The sequence below is a fragment of the Heterodontus francisci genome, chromosome 32 (genome assembly GCF_036365525.1).
Source record: "Heterodontus francisci isolate sHetFra1 chromosome 32, sHetFra1.hap1, whole genome shotgun sequence".
NCBI classification, from domain to species: domain Eukaryota; kingdom Metazoa; phylum Chordata; class Chondrichthyes; order Heterodontiformes; family Heterodontidae; genus Heterodontus; species Heterodontus francisci.
In genome coordinates, this window is record NC_090402.1 from 54,028,249 (window position 1) to 54,050,126 (window position 21,878).

The 21,878-nt window shown below is 45.8% G+C and overlaps 1 protein-coding gene and 1 pseudogene across 5 annotated transcripts in view; one reads left to right on the forward strand and one right to left on the reverse strand.

The window, feature by feature from the left end:
- The window catches only part of LOC137347815 (rab-like protein 6), a 147,847-nt gene that overhangs the window by 94,179 nt on the left and 31,790 nt on the right, over positions 1-21,878 (reverse strand). For all 5 annotated transcript variants that reach the window (XM_068012832.1, XM_068012829.1, XM_068012831.1 and 2 more), the window contains exons 4-6: positions 9,307-9,359; positions 1,496-1,587; positions 422-562 (exon numbers count right to left, since the gene is read on the reverse strand). In XM_068012832.1, coding sequence (XP_067868933.1) covers positions 422-562; positions 1,496-1,587; positions 9,307-9,359 — 286 coding nt within the window. The remainder of the gene's footprint in view (positions 1-421; positions 563-1,495; positions 1,588-9,306; positions 9,360-21,878) is intronic.
- On the forward strand, positions 10,280-10,398 carry LOC137347853 (5S ribosomal RNA; annotated as a pseudogene).

Here is a 21,878-nt window from a genome sequence, read left to right on the forward strand (position 1 = left end):
CCCCATAGCCCTGTATCAATTCAACTCTAATCCCACTGCCCACTCTCTCCCCACAGCCCTGTATCAATCCCAAACTAATTCTATTGCCTCACTCTCTCCCCATAGCCCTGTATCAATTCAACTCTAATCCCACTGCCCACTCTCTCCCCACAGCCCTGTATCAATCCCAAACTAATCCCACTGCTCCACTCTCTCCCCATAGCCCTGTATCAATCCCAAACTAATTCTACTGCCTCACTCTCTCCCCATAGCCCTGTATCAATCCCAAACTAATCCCACTGCCTCCCCACAGTCCTGTATCAATCCCAAACTAATTCTACTGCCTCACTCTCTCCCCATAGCCCTGTATCAATCCCAAACTAATCCCACTGACTGAGCTAATTCAGGTGAGAATGTTGCCGTGTGTAGGAATTTGCCGTACCTGTTGCTGCTGTTTATGAATTCCCTGACGTCATCGGGCAAAATGACCCTGTGCTCTCCCATGTCACGATGGTTCCCAAGCACACAGACTGGAATGTGGTCTGGCACTTTTGGAAGCTCTTTCATGATATAACTGAATGTCCTGCAGAAACAGAGGAGGGAATTAATCAACACACCTTCTCCACTCCTGACTGAGCTATTCCTTCTACATATATAAAAAATTACAATAGTGTAGTTACTACATTGCTGGACTGGTAATCCAGAGAATGCAAGTTCAAATCCGGAAATTAAATAAAAAGCTGCCATCAGTAAAAGTGACTGTGAAGCTAGCGAATTATCGTCAAAACCCAACTGGTTCACCCAATGTAGCAACAAGCAGGAGGCCAAAGGTCACATTCTCCGATTGCTCTCCCCTAAAGCAGGCTCTGCGCTGGGAGGAAGGTCTTAGAAAACCATCCCTAAACTGCACTACACTAGAGAAAACATTTAAAATTGACTGTATTAAATACTAATCCTATTCAATATGACATTGGACCAAATACCACATTAAAACACCATAAGGAACCAACCTTGGCAAATATAAAATGATCACAAGCAGTCGCCTAGGGCTCTGGCAGAGATAGAAGTGGAACTGGAAAAGCATAGCACGACTTCAGGAATGTTCAGACCTGGGGTTTCCAGCTACCTTCAACCTCGAAGGCTGCACACTTGGGGGAGGGGGGGTTGGGGGAGGTTGAGGGTTCCACAATCAGGGATGGGGGTGTGAGGGGGTGAGGGGAGGTGATGCTGCAAAGTCAGGCGGGTCCACAGTCACGATGCTGTTTCCTGACCTGGTCAAAGCTGTAGCAAGCCGTCCTACAGGCTGACCAGCGTGACACTATTCTCCACAGCATCAGAAAGGCACTCCGCAGGGTCTGTGCTATTTTCAGGAGTCACTGTTTAAAACTGCAAATTTAGTTTAAATTCTTTAACTCAGAGGAACATCAGTGGGGGGGGTCAAATCTGGAGCAGCAAGTTCGAGATCCACAGAATCACATACAATGGAGACCTGGTGTGAATGCTGAAATATACTTACCACTGTTTGGTGATGTCAAACATCATTATAACACCATTACAGTTCTTGTAGACATCGAGGAACTCCGCATCCAGGGCCAGCTCTGCATCAGACTGCCAACAAAAAAATGAGAATTAGAACTTCGCAGAAACCAATTAGCAATTTCATTTAGCAGCACACTGAGAAAAACCCGGAACCTGCACACAAAGTAAACTATACCCTTACTTGGTTAGGCTCTCTCTGGAGTAACCGCGTGCAGTCCTGGGCACCTCAGCTCAGGAAGGATGTACTGGCCTGGAGGGGATGCAGTGGAAGTTCACCAGAATGATACCAGGGTTAAAAGGGTTAAATTATGAGAACAGATTGCATCGACTAAGTTTGAATATAGAAGATTTTCAGAAAGCTTTTGATATAAGGTCCCGTGTAAGAGGTTAGTGTGCAAAATTAAAGCAGGTTGGATTGGGGGTAATATACCGGCATGGATTGAGAATTGGTTGACAGACAGGAAACAGAGAGTAGGAATAAATGGGTCTTTTTCCAGGTGACAGGCAGTGACTAGTGGGGTACCACAGGGATCAGTGCTTGGGCCCCAGCTATTCACAATATATATTAATAACTTGAGTGAGGGAACTAAATGTAACATTTCCAAATTTGCTGACAACACAAAGCTGGTGGGAATGTGAGCTGTGAGGTGGATGCAAAGAGGCTCCAATGTGATTTGGACAAGTTGGGTGAGTGGGCAAATGCAAGGTAGATGCAGTATAACGTGGATAAATGTGAGGTTATCCACTTTGGTTGCAAAAACAGAAAGGCAGATTATCTGAATGGTGATAGATTGGGACAGGAGGAGGTGCAACGAGACCTGGGTGTCCATGTACACCAGTCGCTGAAAGTAAGCATTCAGTTGCAGCAAGCAATTAGGAAGGCGAATGGTATGTTGGCCATCATTGCAAGAGGATTTAAGTACAGGAGCAAGGATGTCTTACTGCAGTTATACAGGGCCTTGGTGAGACCACATCTGGAAGGAATATTGTGTGCAGTTTGGTCTCCTTATCTAAGGAAGGATGTCCTTGCCATGGAGGGGGTGCAAAGAAGATTTACTAGGCTGATTCCTAGGATGGCAGGCTCGACGCATGATGAGAGATTGGGTCGACTAGGCCTATGTTCACTAGCGTTTAGAAGAATGAGAGGGGATCTCATAGAAACCTATAAAATTCTAACAGGACCAGACAGGCTAGAAGCAGGGAGGATGTTCCCGATGGCTGGGGAGTCCAGAACCAAGGGTCACAGTGTCAGGATATGGGCTATGCCATTTAGAACCGAAATGAGGAGAAATTTCTTCACTGAGGGTGGGGAACATGTGGAATTCTCTACCGCAGAAGGTAGTGGAGGCCAAGTCATTGAAATATATTCAAGAAGGAGACAGATATATTTCTTAATGCAAAAGGGATCAACGGATATGTATGGGGAAAAAGCAGGAACGGGGTACTGAATTAGATGATCAGCCATGATCTTTTTTGAATGGCCTACTCCTGCTCCTATTTTCTATGTTTCTCCCAAGGTGTTTATGATTAAAGGATTTGATAGGGCAGATAGAGAGAAACTATTTCCTCTGGTGGGAGTTTTCAGAACAAGGGGGCATAACCTTAAAAATTAGAACGAGGTCATTCAGGGGTGATGTCAGGAAGCACTTCTTCACACAGAGGGACTGGAAATCCGAAACACTCTCCCCAAAAAGGGGGTCAACTGAATTTTCAATAATTGATAGATTTTTGTTGAGTAACGGGTGTCAAAGGATATGAAATCAAAGTGCAGTTGAGGCACTGATCATCCATGATCTCACTGACTGGCAGAACAGGCTTGAGGAGCTGAATGGCCTCCTCCTGTTCCTATATAACAGCAATCACAAGGAGGATCCACTGGCTGTAAAGCACTGTGGAACATACCAGAGGATCGAATGGTGCCAGGTATATGAAAATTCCAAATGATTGGTAAATAAAGTACCACCTCCTGTTAGGAACTGATTCACAACCAACGAGCTGCAGGAACTGCAAAGCAGTAACATTTCCAACAACAACAACTTATATTTCTACAGCACCTTTAATGTATAAAACATCCCACGCGCTTCACAGGAGGATTATTAGACAAAATACGAGACCAAGCCATATAAGGAGATATTAGGTCAGGTGACCAAAGCTTAATCCGAGGTAGGTTTTAAGGAGTGTCTTAAAGGGGGAAAGGGAGGTAGAGAGACAGAGATTTACGGATGGAATTCCAGAGTTTGGAGCCTGGGCAACTGAAGGGGCAGCCACCAGTGGTGGAGCGATTAAAATCAGGGATGTTCAAGAGGTCAGAATTAGATGCGCGCAGATATCTCAAAGGCTGTAGGAGATTACAGAGATATGGAGTAGAAAGGCCTTGGAGGATTTGAAAACACTGATGAGAATTTTAAAGTCGAAGCACTGCTCAACTGGAAGCCAATGTAGGTCAGCGAGCACAGAAGCAATAGGGGAATGGGACTTGGTGCGAGTTAGGACGGGGCAGCAGAGTTTGGATCAATTCAAGTTTATAGAGTGTAAAATGTGGGAAGCTGGCCAGGAGTGTATTGGAATAGTCAAGTCTGGAGGAAACAAAGGCATGAATGAGGGTTTCAGCAGATGAGATGCGACACGGACGAAGTCACCCACAGTGCTGTTAGGGAGAGAATTCCAGGATTAATACTCAGCAACAGTGAAGAAACGGCGATATATTTCCAAGTCAGGATGGCGGGTGGCTTGGAGGGGAACTTGCAGGTGGTGGTGTTCCCATGCATCTGCTGCCCTCGTCCTTCTAGATGGTGGAGGTCACGGGTTTGGAAGGTGCTGTTGAAGGAGCCTTGGTGAATTACTGCAGTGCATCTTGTAGGTGGTACACACTGGTACAAGTTAAAAGCCCCAACCTCAAAGTCATATCCTGGTACCAACAGGCAAGTGTTTTGTCCTTGAGCTGACAGACATGCAGAAATATTCAGCGCAGGAGGCAGCTGTTTGACCCTTCATGTCGGTGTTCGCTATAGGCCACTCACGGGCTGGTTTTATGCAGTGCCATTGTGCTGCCTTCTCCCAGACCCCAGAAGCATTTATAGACTTCCAGTAATTATCCAGTGCTGTTTTAATTATTATCAATTCTTCTACAATCACCCCTTGAAACATTAACATTCCATTAAAACTGCACTTCTAATCTCCCCTTTGCGTGGCCTTTAACTGGTCCCTTGATAGGTAAATCAATCTTTACTTTGTCTGGTGCTTTTCTCATTTTGAATAGCTCTATTAATTCCCCCTCAGTCTTCTACTTTACAACAGAATCAACACTTCAGAAGTTCTTCATTGACTGTAAAGAGCTTTGGGATGTCCTGAGGCTGTGAAAGGTGCTATATAAAGGCAAGCCTTTATTTTTCTCAGTTTGAAGAGTTGAATGAAGTATCTGCAGAGAACATAAGCTCAGTGTGTTTAAGTTTGCCACACCATCAAATGGACATCAGAGGCACACTATGCTACATCTGGTCCCTCACCCAAATGCCTTCATCAATGCTGAATTCTAGCAGCTCCAAAAACAATTCTTAGTTTGCCAAGTTTTCCAATACAGTTACTTTGCAGCCGTCAGCCACAGCTCAGTGGAAGCAATCTCGTTTCGGTTCGAATCCCACACCAAAGACTTGAGCATAAAATCTAGACATGACACTCTAGGGTCAGTACTGAGGGAGTGCTGCTGTGTCAGAGGTGCCATCTTTCGGATGAGACGTTAAACCAAGATCCTGTCCTCTCAAGTAGACATAAGAGATCCCATGGCACTACTTTGAAAAACAGGAAGAGTTCTCCTCAGTGCCCAAGCTAATGTTTATCCTTCAACCAACATCGCTAAAACTGACCATCTGGTCATTGTAGTGCAAACTGCTTTGTGTAGATTATTGCATTTCCCGACATTACAAGGTGCTACAGAAATGCTTTCTTTGCCTGAATCTTATGAACAATGCAAGATGTGAATGGAAAAAGGTCCAATCTAGGATTCTAGAAGGCAACCTGGCACTGCAGGCACTTCCTGAGACCACCAGGAGCGGTCCGGGAGGTGAGGTTGGAGACAGTCAGGAGCTGCATGAGTACTGGGTTCTGTCCGAGACCATGGGAATCTGTCCAAGGGGCACTGTCCAAGACATTCGGGAGCGGTCTGAGCCTGTCAGTTGTTGTCAGATTGTGCTGGGTTCTGCTGGGCACTGTCTGAGACCGCCAGGTTCAATCCGAGGAGCAGTGTCCGAGAATGCCCGGCACTGCCCATTTGGACTGCAGTTGGAGAGATCCAATCTTTGAGGTGCCGATTATAAAGCTGCTGAAGTCATGACAACACAAGTGCTGTGAATACTATCAGGACACAGCTGATTGGTTTAATTCCCTCCTCACATGTTGATGCATCCTCCTGCAATGGTCTCCATCCATGGATTTAATCTGGACATGCCTCCCACCATCCATAGAATGCAGCAGCCGGGACTGAATTTGCCAGACTGGTAGGTACTCAGGGTTCTGTAGTTTCACGCAATCCCTTCTGGGTCAGGCCTTCCGAACAGCATTCTTAGGAGATTCTCTTGGATTAAATCTCCAACAAGTAGATTTGATGCTGTCTTTAGAGGAAACTCACTGGACGAGGCAAATACCTTCCTCTTGCTTCGCTTTCATGTGTTCTGATCTCAGACTATGCATAATTCAGAGATACATAAAGATCCAATGCAACAGATTATATGGGTTTTATAGCTAAAATACAAGGATCGACAGACAATTCCTCCCCTGCCATTCTGCTCCATGGCCATGGAAGAAATCTGATCAGGCTGTATCTCCCATCTTTGATTGACTGGACTTGGTGAAAATGAGGTTAACCCAATGATTTGCTGCCACTATGACCAGGAACACTGCGAGTGCTGCCAAATGAAGTACAGGCACATTCGAGATCAAAGCTCATGATGGAGGAGGCCAATTGAGATCTCACTTGCCTTGCTTATAGGAACAGCGTTGATAACAACTGATGCTGGAGGAGGTGACTAACTGCGTAGAGTGCTCAAGATAATTAAGGATGTGAAAAGCTATTCAGTCACCTCAGTTCATCCATCCAGACTGATCCAAAAGTTTCAACTGGTTGTGAAATGTCTGTAGGGTTTTGCCACCACTACTGTATGTGAGGCTCTATTCAAAGTGTTGATCATTCTTTGCGTGATGAAGGACTTCCTGATATTAAACCAGTGTTACGACCAGGTGAGAAAGGGGTCTCGGGGTTCCCTCTCAGCCTCTGCGTGGTTTAACCGTAGTAGGGTTTAATTTTTAAGCACTGTCTTTAGATCCCCCTCAGTGAATCCTTGTTCACTGTTTTCCAATTGTAAGGCAAAGAAATCAACCAGACAGGTTTTCTTAGATTTAAACAAGAAAGGTGGATGTTTATTAATCTTAAACTTGAATTCGGTTAACGCGACACGACCACACTAGCAGGCATATGCAATAAACACACGCGCAGATAGAGACAGAAAAGTAGAAAGAATAAAGGGGAAAAGTTTGAAGCAATAGCTGGGATTTATTTACGGTCTTTTGAGTTCAATGTAGAGTCTTTGATTGCTGGTAAGTCTTCTTGTTTCGTTGGGGCCCAGTGCACACTTTAAAACTTGTTTTGATGTAGCAGTCTTTTCTCTCTTGAGGTTGAAGTGACTTCAGCAGATCCGGAGATTCATGAGAGAGCACGCGCTAGCCAGGAGAGAGGCTCTCTTCTTCCAAGTTCAGTTGCAATCTGAACCAAATTGTGCTGTGAGCAGTTCAAACAAAACCTAGGCGAGGTTAGTCATGTGACTAGCTGTTTTAACAAACTCCTGTGTTTGTGGATTCTCCATCTCAGCAGACACCCTGGAATGCTGGCTTTCTTACACGATATCTGGTGATCAAAATCCATTTGGGTTAACTGGATCAGGGAGCCATCCTATTGTCTCCAGGCACTGTCTCTTAGTATGCAAATATTTTCCAACCACTGCTGATCTCTTTAAACAAGTCATTTCTTCATTCCAGCAAGTTTTAAAATTAATGCTCATTTGAAATTAATATGCCTCATTCAGCAGGTGCGGTCTTCATGACACCCAGTTTTTGCCTTTACAAGTTTGATCCCTTGCCTCAATTGCAATTTACTTCAAGCAAATTGTGGCATTAGCTCTGCCTGAGCCTATTTCTAGCAGGATCCATGGCAGTGCTGGCTGATGTGCAGATTGGTAGACTAACCTTAGGCTAGTCGTCTGATGCTGCTCCTGCTGCAAGACATGAATTTAAGACACCTTTATTGATGTATGCGCTGTTGTTGGTACAACAACAGAACTTGGAGGCAAGTATTCTGTAGGCTTCAGCTGCAGTAGGGGAAGCCCAGGAGGATATAAGCAGCTCTTCCCTCACCTTCCGAACATGACAAACAGGGTGATTGCACTGAAATGCCCCTCCACAAGCACCAGCCTTCTACTCTGCTCTCCAAATGATGTGCAGCTGAGCTTCAGTGAGCTTGAATCACCAATCTCAGCTCACGGATGTCAATTTAAACAACTTCCTTTCAGTGAACTGGACACACATGCATTACACTAGTGGTCCAGATTGGCAAATTCTGTGCACTCCTGAACACGACGCATGAACAGACAGTGCCAGTGTTTCTTCACTGTTTAGTCACTGGGAAACGACCCTGTAGATTCAAAGAACCAGTTCCCACATGAAGTTAAAACAAGGGCAAATGAATGCAAAGGACCAACCAAATGAGGCAGGGGCCAACCAACCTGAATAGCAAAATAACTGCATCAGTCTCCAGCCCTGCAAACAACTGAAGCTGCAAAACTATGAGCACAGCTAAGGTGTCATTACGTTCCATTCCAATCCTAAAACCTTTAATCATTGGTTAAAATAATGTTTCAAAACTTCTGTTCTGGTACAAATCATGGAATTGCTATCAAAAAGGAACCTCATGAGTTGTAAATGGCCAAATGAAGAATTTGTTATATTAGATACACAGCATACATTAAACACCTCAGACACACACCAGACCCAGGGAAGTTCGACAAATAGCTGCACATGGTCAAGCCTTTTTAGGAATATCAGCAAATATTTGCAATGTGACAGAACATTTTGCAACGTGTAAATTTTACAATGCAGGTTATATTTAGTGCAAATACAATCACTTCTATGACAACTGATTTTTTTTCCCACTTCTCACTGCTGGGAGGAGAGAGCAGGACTGCCAATAACCCACAAAGCAACCACCAGCAGTTCAGTAAAGGTTTGCCTCACTCCAGGACCTCCCTCCTGGGAACCTGATCACATGGCCATGCCTCCAATATACCAGACAATCTCATATGTCCGCACACAGTGGGGTCAAGTACCAAGTGTGGTCTTGAGGTGTCACAGTCTCATTCGGAAATCACACAATCTATCCCTATTTCTGTATAATACTCAGATTTATTAATAGCTAAAGAGTAAAACTTATTTCAATTTGGGAAGCAATGAAGCAGAACTGGTTAAAGTGTAGAGATTCTCTACATTATAGGCTGAGGAGCAGGGAGATGTGAAACTGAAGTGCTACAATGCCACCAACGGCAGGAGGGTGTAATTACAGCACGATATTGTTTACATAGGTAGTTTCCAACAGAAATGTGACAACCGGAAAAAGGTTTAGTAGACAGAAGTGGATGCAGAAGTAATGTTTGTAAATATATTATAGACACGGTGTCTGCATAGGATATCCAATACATCAATATCAGGATCAGACTCTGCTCCGGTTCTACGTATATCCAACTGTACCTCTTGTGGATCATTCTCCAGTTTCAAGCCATCGCCTTTTTTCCGACTTTTACCTAAACAAAGGCAACAACTGGTTAATGGTTTGAAAGTAGCAATTTCCTTCTCAGAAGCCAAGTACCCCACCAAATTACATGGATCCACATGTACTCCATTTCAGTACCAGTGGATTAGAACAAAGAAACGTCACGGACTTTAAGCTTGCAGTTCCAAAACAACTGCAAACATAAACCAGCTGCCTGCTTCAATTGGGTCCCATTTCATTCTATTCCACTTTCCATTATATTATTATTTATTTATTTATTTAGAGATACAGCACTGAAACAGGCCCTTCGGCCCACCGAGTCTGTGCCGACCATCCACCACCCATTTATACTAATCCTACATTAATCCCATATTCCCACCACATCCCCACCTTCCCTCAATTTCCCTACCACCTACCTATACTAGGGGCAATTTATAATGGCCAATTTACCTATCAACCTGCAAGTCTTTGGCATGTGGGAGGAAACCGGAGCACCGGGCGGAAACCCACGCAAACACAGGGAGAACTTGCAAACTCCGCACAGGCAGTACCCAGAATTGAACCCGGGTCACTGGAGCTGTGAGGCTGCGGTGCTAACCACTGCGCCACCCTATTATAATTCTTCTACTTCTTCTATTATGATAAAATGCTTTAATTTTATCAACATATATCAAAATTCCCATTTTCAATTTTTTTTGTTTTCTTGAGAATTTCTAATGGATTATAGAGATAGCTTCATTTCAAATCTAAATGTTTAATATTCTTTCTCTGCACTGTCTCATCAAACACTCCCAGGACAGATACAGCATGGCTTTGATACAGAGTAAAGCTCCCTCTACACTGTCCCAAACACTCCCAGTGCAGGTACAGCACAGATTAGATACAGAGTAAAGCTCCCTCTACACTGTCCCAAACACTCCCAGGACAGGTGATACAGCACAGATTAGATATGCCTATGGCCATACTTGTCTGAAAACGCCCGATCTCGTCTGATCTCGGAAGCTAAGCAGACTCAGGCCTGCTTAGTACTTGGATGGGAGGCTGCCTAGGAATACCAGGTGCAGTCGGCTTTTTAAAAAAAAACGGATTAAATACAGAGTAAAGCTCCCTCTTCATTGTCCCTTCACATAATCCCAGTTTAGAGCATAGGTTAGATAGAGTAAAAGCATGCCAATACAAGCTGGAATTAATTCCAAAATATACAAGCAAGTTTAGTAAAAGATTGCCGATAGCAGTCCAAAATGACAATCTTGCCACAATAACAGGGTAAACACCATCATTCACTGCCACATTCTTCTGCAGTTTCACATTGGCCCTCTCTGCAATCAGCCTTTCACTTAGGATTTTAGCTTTTTTTTTTAAGAAGTCGCACAACCAACTTGTGCATGTTGCTGTAAAGACATGTTTACAAATTTCCAATCTACAGTGTAGACACAAACTAAACACAAAGGCTCACAATCGCTTTTGTACAGTCTGCCCCGATAACTCACAGAACCTTTGTTAGAATATTGAATTATCCACTAATTTCAAATGAAGAAATTTGAGTGGAATCTATTGACCAGGTTCAGAAACACCCACACCATCAGACAGGAATGAATTCAGTGCAACTACTGAAAATACCCTTGGTATGTTATCTGCTCTGCTTCCCCCACAGACTGGTTACATTCCTCAGTAGTCCTGCAGCCTCCATCAAATTGGAGGGGTTGGGTAGCAGATAACTGGCTCTCAGCCCCATAGCAGGGAGCAGTACCGGTTTCCCCCTCTCAAACAGCACCTATAAGGAAATGCGTGACTGCGCTGAGGGCGTGTGGTAGATACTCTGCCTTTTGAACCCCACCTCTCCCCCGAACTCCATACTGAGTAACCTACCCCCCACCCTGAGCTCCCATACCAATTTCACCTCCCCCTCCCCGCCCGCCCACACTGCCACCATCGAGCTCAGATACTCAGTAACTCCTCCCTCCCCTAGCCCAAGCTCCGATACCCGGTAAATGATAAAAATGGGATATAATGAGGGTTTTGGTTAAGACATAACTAAAAGCACTGGCACAGTAGTGTTCACAACTGTTAGAAACTACACAAAATACTGGAATGTCCAGCTAGGGATGTACATCCATGATAAAAAAAAGTAATTCTAAAATTCTATCTGGCCTTGGCAAGCGCTCTTCTGGAGTAGTTTGAGCAGACCTGAAACCGGTTTTAAAAGGATATCAAATGGCTGGAGGGAACACACAGTAAGGCTAAAAGATTAATTCCAGATGCAAGGCTGCCTGTCCTAGGACACGAGCATCTTAAAAAATGTGCATTTCTCTCACACCTTTCACCACCATAGGACATCCAAAGTGCTTCACAGCCAATGATGTACTTTTAAAGTATAGTGTTGTAAAGTAGGAAACGCAACAGACAATTTGCACACAGCAAGCTCCCAAAAACAGCAATGCAAAATAAATATTCAGATAATCTGTTTCAGTGATGGTGTTTCAGGGATAAATATTTTACAGAACACTGCAAAGAACCCCCTGGTCTTGTTCGAATAGTGTCACAGGATCTTTTATGTCTGTCTGAAAGAGCAGACAGGACCTCGAATTAAACCTCTCATCCTGCAGTGAAGCACATCCTGAGTACTGCACTGGACAGTCAGCCTAGATTATGAGTTCAAGTCCCTGGAATGGAGCTCGAACTCACGATCTTCTGACTCAAGAGGTGAGAGTGCTAGCCACTGACGAAGAGCAGATAAGGGCTGTAGCTATCATTCATGGCCAATGACAGGGACTTACTCTTCTAATTCCCCAAACCAAATCCAATTTAATCATCATAGAAAATGCTGCAAATACTTATCATGTCAGGAGGCATCTGCAGAGCGAGAAACAGAGTTAACGTTTCAGGTCCAGGAAAAACCTTGCTTTTGAATTTAGTTACCTGCTTCATGGCACCAGGATAGGCAAGAGAAAGAGGAGTATAGTGTAAACAATTTGGGCATTGCACAGGACCAGCTGACAGATGACAGTGATATATAAAGTTTGCAGAATAAATCCTTAACAGTCAAGAGCCTAACTCTGTGCCAGTATCAGGAAGTATTGCAAGGTAAGCAAAACGACAAAAAGGATGGAATTTAAAAAGTACACCGATATATTTGCATTCCGATAAGCCAACTGTTAGTGGTTTTGGTATTTTACAACACATCACACACAATTCACAAGTAAGGTAATACCTTTGCATTCAGTTAGGCTATGGAAAGAGAGTGGACAGCACAAAGCAACAGGGCAGAAAGACAAGTGAGAGAGACAGAAACAGGAAATGCCATCAGGTCCTGAGGGGTTAATCAGGATGCTGACACACAGCTATGCAGTTGTCTGTGATGCCAATATCTACATATAATCCTTCACATACTCTAAGAGGTCATTCTGACCAGATCTGGGACACAGTATGCAAAATATAAGCACCAGCAAGTCTCAAACACATGATCAAACAGGCAATCTCTGCTGGGAACGTTCAGGTGTGACATTAGTCACACCATCCCTGGCTTAGTGAGGTCAGTGGGGCTGAGCAGCCACACACCATTTACGAACCAGATTTATATCCAGTGACTCATGACTGCTAAGTGTATGTTTGTGGAGCACAGGGGAGAACCTGAACAGGCTCAGCTCACCTGTGACGCCCCGGAATTCAAACATTCCATGTCTGGGATCATACTTAAAGAATGGTCACTGGGACAATCTTTTGAGGGCTACCCTGTGGAACCGGACCCCAGTGAGGGTTAGTGGCTGTGGAACCGGACCCCAGTGAGGGTCAGTGCCTGTGGAACCGGACCCCAGTGAGGGTCAGTGCCTGTGGAACTGGACCTCAGTGTGAGTAAAGGCGACATTCCAATGTGCTGGAGTGCATGGCTTTGGAAGTAGTAAGATTGACAAGGTGTTGGGGAAAGCCCAATTTTCCTAAGCAGAAGTGTGATTTGGCAAAAGTGAACTTGAAGGCAAATCAGTGTTACAGCAGTGGGAGGCATTCAAGGGGGAGATAATGTCCAGAAGAAATACGTTTCCACAAAGGGAAAAAGGGTGGGAGTCCCAAATCTAGACCCATCCCATCGAGATGTCAAATAGCATACGGAGTAGGATATGGCAAAAATGGAAAGTTTATGTCAGATACCAAGAACTTGATACTGCAGTAAGTCTAAAAGAGTATAAAAAGACTAGGAGAAATTAAAAAGGAAATTAGGAAAGCAAAGTGGGGCAGTGGTTAGCACCGCAGCCTCACAGCTCCAGGGACCCGGGTTCGATTCTGGGTACTGCCTGTGCGGAGTTTGCAAGTTCTCCCTGTGTCTGCGTGGGTTTCCTCCGGGTGCTCCGGTTTCCTCCCACATGCCAAAGACTTGCAGGTTGACAGGTTAATTGGCCATTATAAATTGCCCCTAGTATAGGTAGGTGGTAGGGAAATATATAGGGACAGGTGGGGATGTGGTAGGAATATGGGATTAGTGTAGGATTAGTATAAATGGGTGGTTGATGGTCGGCACAGACTCGGTGGGCCGAAGGGCCTGTTTCAGCGCTGTATCTCTAAACTAAACTAAACAAAGAGAGGGTAGGAAAAATTATTGGCAAGTAAAATCAAGGAAACCCCAAAGATGTTTTATAAATACATAAAGAGTAAGTGGATAACTAAGGAAAGAATAGGGCCCTATCAGCAACCAAAAAGGGAACCTGTGGGTGGAGACGGAAGATGTAGGCTTGGTTCTTAATAAATATTTTGCATGCGTCTTCACAAAAGAGAGGGATAATGAAGGCATTATAGTTGAGGTGACTGCAACAACTACCGTGGAATCTCCCTGCTCAGCATAGTGGGGAAAGTCTTTGCTCGAGTCGCTCTAAACAGGCTCCAGAAGCTGGCCGAGCGAGTCTACCCTGAGGCACAGTGTGGCTTCTGTGCAGAGAGATCGACCATTGACATGCTGTTCTCCCTTCGTCAGATACAGGAAAAATGCCGCGAACAACAGATGCCCCTCTACATTGCTTTCATTGACCTCACCAAAGCCTTTGACCTCGTCAGCAGACGTGGTCTCTTCAGTCTACTAGAAAAGATTGGATGTCCACCAAAGCTACTAAGTATCATCACCTCATTCCATGACAATATGAAAGGCACAATTCAACATGGCGGCACCTCATCAGACCCCTTTCCTATCCTGAGTGGCGTGAAACAGGGCTGTGTTCTCGCACCCATGCTTTTTGGGATTTTCTTCTCCCTGCTGCTTTCACATGCGTTCAAGTCTTCTGAAGAAGGAGTTTTCCTCCACACAAGATCTGGGGGCAGGTTGTTCAACCTTGCACGTCTAAGAGTGTAGTCCAAAGTACGGAAAGTCCTCATCAGGGAACTCCTCTTTGCCAACGATGCTGCTTTAACATCTCACACTGAAGAGTGTTGCAGAGTCTCGACAGGTTTGCGTCTGCCTGCAATGAATTTGGCCTAACCATCAGCCTCAAGAAAATGAACATCATGGGGCAGGACGTCAGAAATGCTCCATCCATCAATATTGGCGACCACGCTCTGGCAGTGGTTCAAGAGTTCACCTACCTAGGCTCAACTATCGCCAGTAACCTGTCTCTAGATGCAGAAATCAACAAGCGCATGGGAAAGGCTTCCACTGCTATGTCCAGACTGGCCAAGAGAGTGTGGGAAAATGGCGCACTGACACGGAACACAAAGGTCCAAGTGTATCAAGCCTGTGTCCTCAGTACCTTGCTCTATGGCAGCGACGCCTGGACAACGTAGGTCAGCCAAGAGCGACGTCTCAATTCATTCCATCTTCCCTGCCTCTGGAGAATACTTGGCATCAGGTGGCAGGACCGTATCGCTAACACAGAAGTCCTTGAGGCGGCCAACATCCCCAGCTTATACGCACTACTGAGTCAGCGGCGCTTGAGATGGCTTGGCCATGTGAGCCGCATGGAAGATGGCAGGATCCCCAAAGATACATCGTACAGCGAGCTCGCCACTGGTATCAGACCCACCGGCCGTCCATGTCTCCGCTTCAAAGACATCTGCAAACGCGACATGGAGTCCTGTGACATTGATCACAAGTCGTGGGAGTCAGTTGCCAGCGTTTGCCAGAGCTAGCGGGCAGTCATTAAGGCGGGGCTAAAGTGTGGCGAGTCGAAGAGACTTAGCAGTTGGCAGGAAAAAAGACAAAGGCGCAAGGGGAGAGCCAACTGTGTAACAGCCCCGACAAACAAATTTTTCTGCAGCACCTGTGGAAGAGCCTGTCACTCTAGAATTGGCCTTTATAGCCACTCCAGGCGCTGCTTCACAAACCACTGACCACCTCCAGGCGCTTACCCATTGTTTCCAGAGACAAGGAGGCCAAAGACTAGATAGTTGAGGAGGAGGAGTGTGAAATATTGGATGGGATAAATAATGAGGGAGGAAATAAGGGGCTTAGCATCTTTGAAAGTGGATAAAATCACAAGGCCCAAATGGAATGTATCCCAGGCTGCCAAGAGAAGCAAGGTGGGAACAAAGCAGCAATCGAGTGGGCTGAAGAATTGACGGGAAAATATTCCAGTAAGTAGTTAGTACTCTCAGCTGCTTTCGTGTCTGCTTGCGTGAAAGGCTTTGTTCAGAATACTTATGCTCGAGGTTACTTTGGAGATTTGGATATCTGATCCCCACTCTGGAGGTCTGATCTACCACATCAGCCTAGGTGCCACTTACGCTTTGTTACTTTGGACCTCAGATAAGGTCCAAGATGACCAACACCAGCAGGAGCAGCAACAGACTGTACACTTTTATGTACTAACAATTATGTACACATTTCCTACAATGACACCAGTCAGAATGAGCAGGCGCTTGCTTTTGGTTTCTCATAGGTGCAGAGCGTAGTTGACTGCAGGCATGTGACAATTAAGATTGCCCCCCCCCCCCCCCCCCAACAAGGGCATCTACTCTATCACTGTGCAGCTGGTGTGCAACCACAAGAAGCTCTTTATGCAGTTGTGTTCAATATTCCTGGGGAGCTGCCATGGTGCTTTTGTCCTGTCCTTGTCCATTCTCCCTAATCTATATACATTTTGAAGCAGATTTTCCAGCTCGCTGCTTGGAGGCAAAGGATACCCACTTAAATCATGGCTGATGATATCCGTGAGCTACCCAATGAATGAGGTCCAGGAGTTATATAACAAAAGCCATATAACAACCCAGATGTGATCGTGAGCAAGCCATCGGCATACAAAAGATACGCTTCAGGTGCCTGAACTTATCTGGAGGCACCCTTCAGTACACACCAGCCAGGGTCTCCAGAACGGTCACGATGTTCTGCGCCCTGCTCAATACTGCACAGCAGTGAGATTTGGACCCGTAGGCAGAACGAGGAGGAGGAACATGATGCAGCCAATGCACATGCAGCTGTGCACGTTGCTGCCCAGGATGCCCTCATTATTGCAAGGTTCATTTAGGTTCCACCAGTCAAACCTTATGACAACCACATCCAAAAACCACTTTCCCCCACCACTACCCCACCCACCCCTCCATTAGCCCAACACACAGCAGTCCTGCAAGCAAAGCATTCCTTTCACATCTCCATTGCTCAGCGTTAATTCACGTCTAGCCATTCGCCACCAGTCAAATGGTCACTAGCGGGATAGCGACCAGAAACGGGAAAGTGGTTGAAAAAAATATTAATGCAGCTCAAAAATAAAACAGAAACTGAACAATCTACCACTGTGTAACACATCCATGAGTATAACCTTGTGCAAACACAAATCTTTACTCTTCTTCTTCCTAGCAGTTCGATGTGGTGCAACTCCTGTGGCTTCAGCAAAGGTAGAGGCAGGCAGCTCACATCCTGCTCTGACGCTCTTGGCTGATGTCCTCTGGGTTTTGGTGTCCATGAGGGCCCTGCCAAAGACTACTCCACCTACATCTGTCATCAGGACACGAGGCAGAATGTGGGGTACTGACTGGAGAAGGAACAGCACGTGACAAGTGGAAGCGCTTTGATCAGAGTCCCCAGTTCCAGGTCCCCTTTCAGAATCATCCTTCTCACGGCCCACCCACACTTCCTTGCTAGCAATAAGCAGAAGATACTTAGCTGCAGATCAGTGGAGCGATGAACAGCCAAGGCTAGGATATGATGCATCCTATTTAAGGTGGCATTCGTAATGTGCAAGCCATTGGTACATGCCTGCATGCACTTGTTCCATTGCCTCTTTTGATGCTCCATGCAGGTGGCCACTCTTTCCATCGACGAAGACATCATTGTAAACATCATGCCTCTCATGCTTGAGGCAGACTCCACCAAATTCTCTGCACTTGTGTAATGCAGTTGGAACTCCTGCCAGTACATTGCACATTCTTTGCTGCTGATGAAAACCAAACTATTTGCCTTATCGCTCCCACCGAAGTGCAAGCGTCTGAGCTGCAGCATGGTCTGCATGAGTCCTGTGATGGTGCACCCTCAAAGAGAGTGAGCTCCTCTGAGGAGTTGTCAATGTCCTTCTGCACCACCTCCTGTAGAACATGCGAAAGCCCTTTGGGAGATTAAAGCCATGAATTAGAACTATTAAGGTGAGAACATTTTAAGTGATCATTATCCAAATGATCATATTTCACTGGCTGTTCACATCAAGTTAACAAGTGGAAAGTATTCCATCACAATCCTGACTTGTGCATTGTAGATGGTGAACAGGCATTGGGGAGACAGGAGGTAAGTTACTTGCCACAGAATTCCCAGCCTTTGACACACTCTTGTAGCCACAACATTTATGTGGCTGGTCCAGTTCAGTTTCTGGTCAATGGTCACTCCCAGCAAGTTGATGGTGGGGGATTCACTATTTTATTATAATAAATATTCACTATTTGAGGGTAAATCAACATCTGACATGTGGGAGTCTTTCAAACGTCAGCTGATTAGAATCCAGGACCGGCATGTTCCTGTGAGGAAGAAAGACAAGTTTGGCAAGTTTCGGGAAGCTTGGATAACACGGGATATTGTGAGCCTAGTCAAAAAGAAAAAGGAAACATTTGTAAGGGCTGGAAGGCTAGGAACAGATGAAGCACTTGAGGAATATAAAGACAGTAGGAAGGAACTTAAGCAAGGAGTTAGGAGGGCTAAAAGGGGTCATGAAAAGTCATTGGCAAACAGGATTAAGGAAAATCCCAAGGCTTTTTATACATATATAAAGAGCAAGAGGGTAACCAGGGAAAGGGTTGGCCCACTCAAGGACAGAGATGGGAATCTATGTGTGGAGCCAGAGGAAATGGGCGAGCTGCTAAATGAGTACTTTGCATCAGTATTCACCAAAGAGAAGGACTTGGTGGATGATAAGCCTAGGGAAGGGAGTGCAGATAGTCTCAGTCATCTCATTATCAAAAAGGAGGTGGTGTTGGGTGCCTTGCAAAGCATTAAGTTAGATAAGTCCCCAGGGCCTGATGGGATCTACCCTAGAATACTGAGGGAGGCAAGGGAAGAAATTGCTGGGGCCTTGACAGAAATCTTTGCATCCTCATTGGCTACAGGTGAAGTCCCAGAGGACTGGAGAATAGCCAATGTTGTTCCTTTATTTAAGAAGGGTGGCAAGGATAATCTAGGAAATTATAGGCCGGTGAGCCTTACGTCAGTGGTAGGGAAACTATTAGAGAGGATTATTCAGGACAGGATTTACTCCCATTTGGAAACAAACAAACTTATTAGCGAGAGACAGCATGGTTTTGTGAAGGGGAGGTCGTGTCTCACTAATTTGATTGAGTTTTTTGAGGAAGTGACGAAGATGATTGATGAAGGAAGGGCAGTGGATGTTATCTATATGGACTTTAGTAAAGCCTTTGACAAGGTCCCGCATGGCAGACTGATACAAAAGGTGAAGTCACACGGGATCAGAGGTGAGCTGGCAAGATGGATACAGAACTGGCTCGGTCATAGAAGACAGAGGGTATCAGTGGATGGGTGTTTTTCTGAATGGAGGGATGTGACTACTGGTGTTCCGCAGGGATCAGTGCTGGGTCCTTTGCTGTTTGTAGTATATATAAATGATTTGGAGGAAAATGTAGCTGGTCTGATTAGTAAGTTTGCGGACGGCACAAAGGTTGGTGGAGTTGCGGATAATGATGAGGATTGTCAGAGGATACAGCAGGATATAGATCGGTTGGAGACTTGGGCGGAGAAATGGCAGATGGAGTTTAATCCGGACAAATGTGAGGTAATGCATTTTGGAAGGTCTAATGCAGGTGGGAGGTATACAGTAAATGGCAGAACCCTTAGGAGCATTGACAGGCAGAGAGATCTGGGCGTACAGGTCCACAGGTCACTGAAAGGGGCAACACAGGTGGATAAGGTAGTCAAGAAGGCATTCGGCATGCTTGCCTTCATCGGTCGGGGCATAGAGTATAAAAATTGGCAAGTCATGTTGCAGCTGTACAGAACCTTAGTTAGGCCACACTTAGAATATTGCGTGCAATTCTGGTCGCCACACTACCAGAAGGACGTGGAGGCTTTGGCGAGGGTACAGAGGAGGTTTACCAGGATGTTGGCTGGTCTGGAGGGCATTAGCTATGAGGAGAGGTTGGTAAAACTCGGATTGTTTTCACTGGAACGACAGAGGTGGAGGGGCGACATGATAGAGGTTTACAAAGTTATGAGCGGCATGGACAGAGTGGATAGTCAGAAGCTTTTTCCCAGGGTGGAAGAGTCAGTTACTAGGGGACACAGGTTTAAGGTGCAAGGGGCAAAGTTTAGAGGGGATGTGCGAGGCAAGTTTTTTTTACACAGAGGGTGGTGAGTGCCTGGAACTTGCTGCCAGGGGAGGTGGTGGAAGCAGATTCGATAGCGACGTCTAAGAGACATCTTGACAAATACATGAATAGGAAGGGAATAGAGGGATCTGGGCCCCGGAAGTGCAGAAGGTGTTAGTTTAGGCAGGCATCAAGATCGGCGCAGGCTTGGAGGGCCGAATGGCCTGTTCCAGTGCTGTACTGTTCTTTGTTCTATACCACGTGTGATATTTAATTCTGTCGCTAGGTATCTGGGAAGCCCCAATCTCCAACAGCCAAGCACACCAAGACTCCACTGACATCCAGCACCTCCCATGCAACTGTCAGTAGCGTGATGGCTGGAGGACCACCTCTGGTTCTCTGCCTCTCCCTTGTGTTCTGTGCTCCTTTGTACTGCAAGGAGGGAAAGAAAACTATGAGTGAGAGTAATGAAATATGTTGAATGGATGGAGTGTATTTGTTGAAGGTGACTATGAGGGAGAGGCATGACATTGCATAAGGATGAGGATGTCAGTGATGGATGGACAGATGGGGATTCATCAGCAAAGTGATAAAAGGGGTCGTCGACAGTGTTAGCAATAAACAGCAATAATCTGCTCACTGTCGCTCAGTTTGGGTTCCACCAGGGCCACTCAGCTCCTGACCTCATTACAGCCTTGCTCCAAACATGGACAAAAGAGCTGAACCCCAGAGGTGAGCTGAGAGTGACTGCCCTTGACATCAAGGCAGCATTTAACCAAGTATGGCATCAAGGAGCTCTAGCAAAACTGAATTCAATGGGAATCAGGGGGAAAACCCTCCGCTGGGTGGAATCATAACTAGCTCAAAGGAAGATGGTTGTGGTTGTTGGAGGTCAATCATCTCAGCCCCAGGAAATCACTGCAGCAGCTCCTCAGGGTAGTGTCCTAGGCACAACCAGCTGCTTCATCAATGACCTTCCCTCCATCATAAGGGCAGAAGTGGGTATGTTCACTGATGATTGCACAATGTTCAGCACCATTCGTGACTCCTCAGATACTGAAGCAGCCCGTGTCCAGATGCAGCAAGATCTGTACAACATCCAGGCTTGGGCTGATAAGTGGCAAGTAACATTTGTGCTACACAAGTGCCAGACAATGATTATCTCAAACAAGGGAGATTCTAATGGCATTACCATTGCTGAATCCCCCACCATCAACTTCCTGGGGTTACCACTGACCAGAAACTGAACTGGAGTAGCCACCTAAATGCTGTGGCTACAAGAGCAGGTCAAAGGTTGGGAATTCTGTGGCGAGTAACTCATCTCCTGTCTCCCCAGTGCCTGTTCACCATCTACAAGACACAAGTTAAGGGTGTGATGGAATACTCTCCACTTGACTGGAAGGGTGCAGCTCCAACACTCAAGAAGCTCGACACCATCCAGGACAAAACGGCCAGCTTGATTGGCACCCCATCCACCACCCTCAACATTCACTCCCACCACCACCGATGCACAGTGACAGCAGTGTGTACCATATACAAGATGCACTACAGCAACTCACCAAGGCTCCTTTGACAGCACCTTCCAAACCAGTGACTTCTATCATCTAGAAGGACAAGGGCAGCAGATTCATGGGAACACCACCACCTGCATGTTCCCCTCAAGTCACACATGCGCTGTGGTTACTTCCGCATTTCCCATGGGCTACCAGGTCCGCCCTCCTCACTGCCAGTCCATCAGGACCTTAAACTCTAGCTCTAAGTAGCTGTGGAACTATATCCAGTGACCGTCAGCGCCCGTGGTACCGGACCCCAGTGACCATCAGCGCCCGTGGTA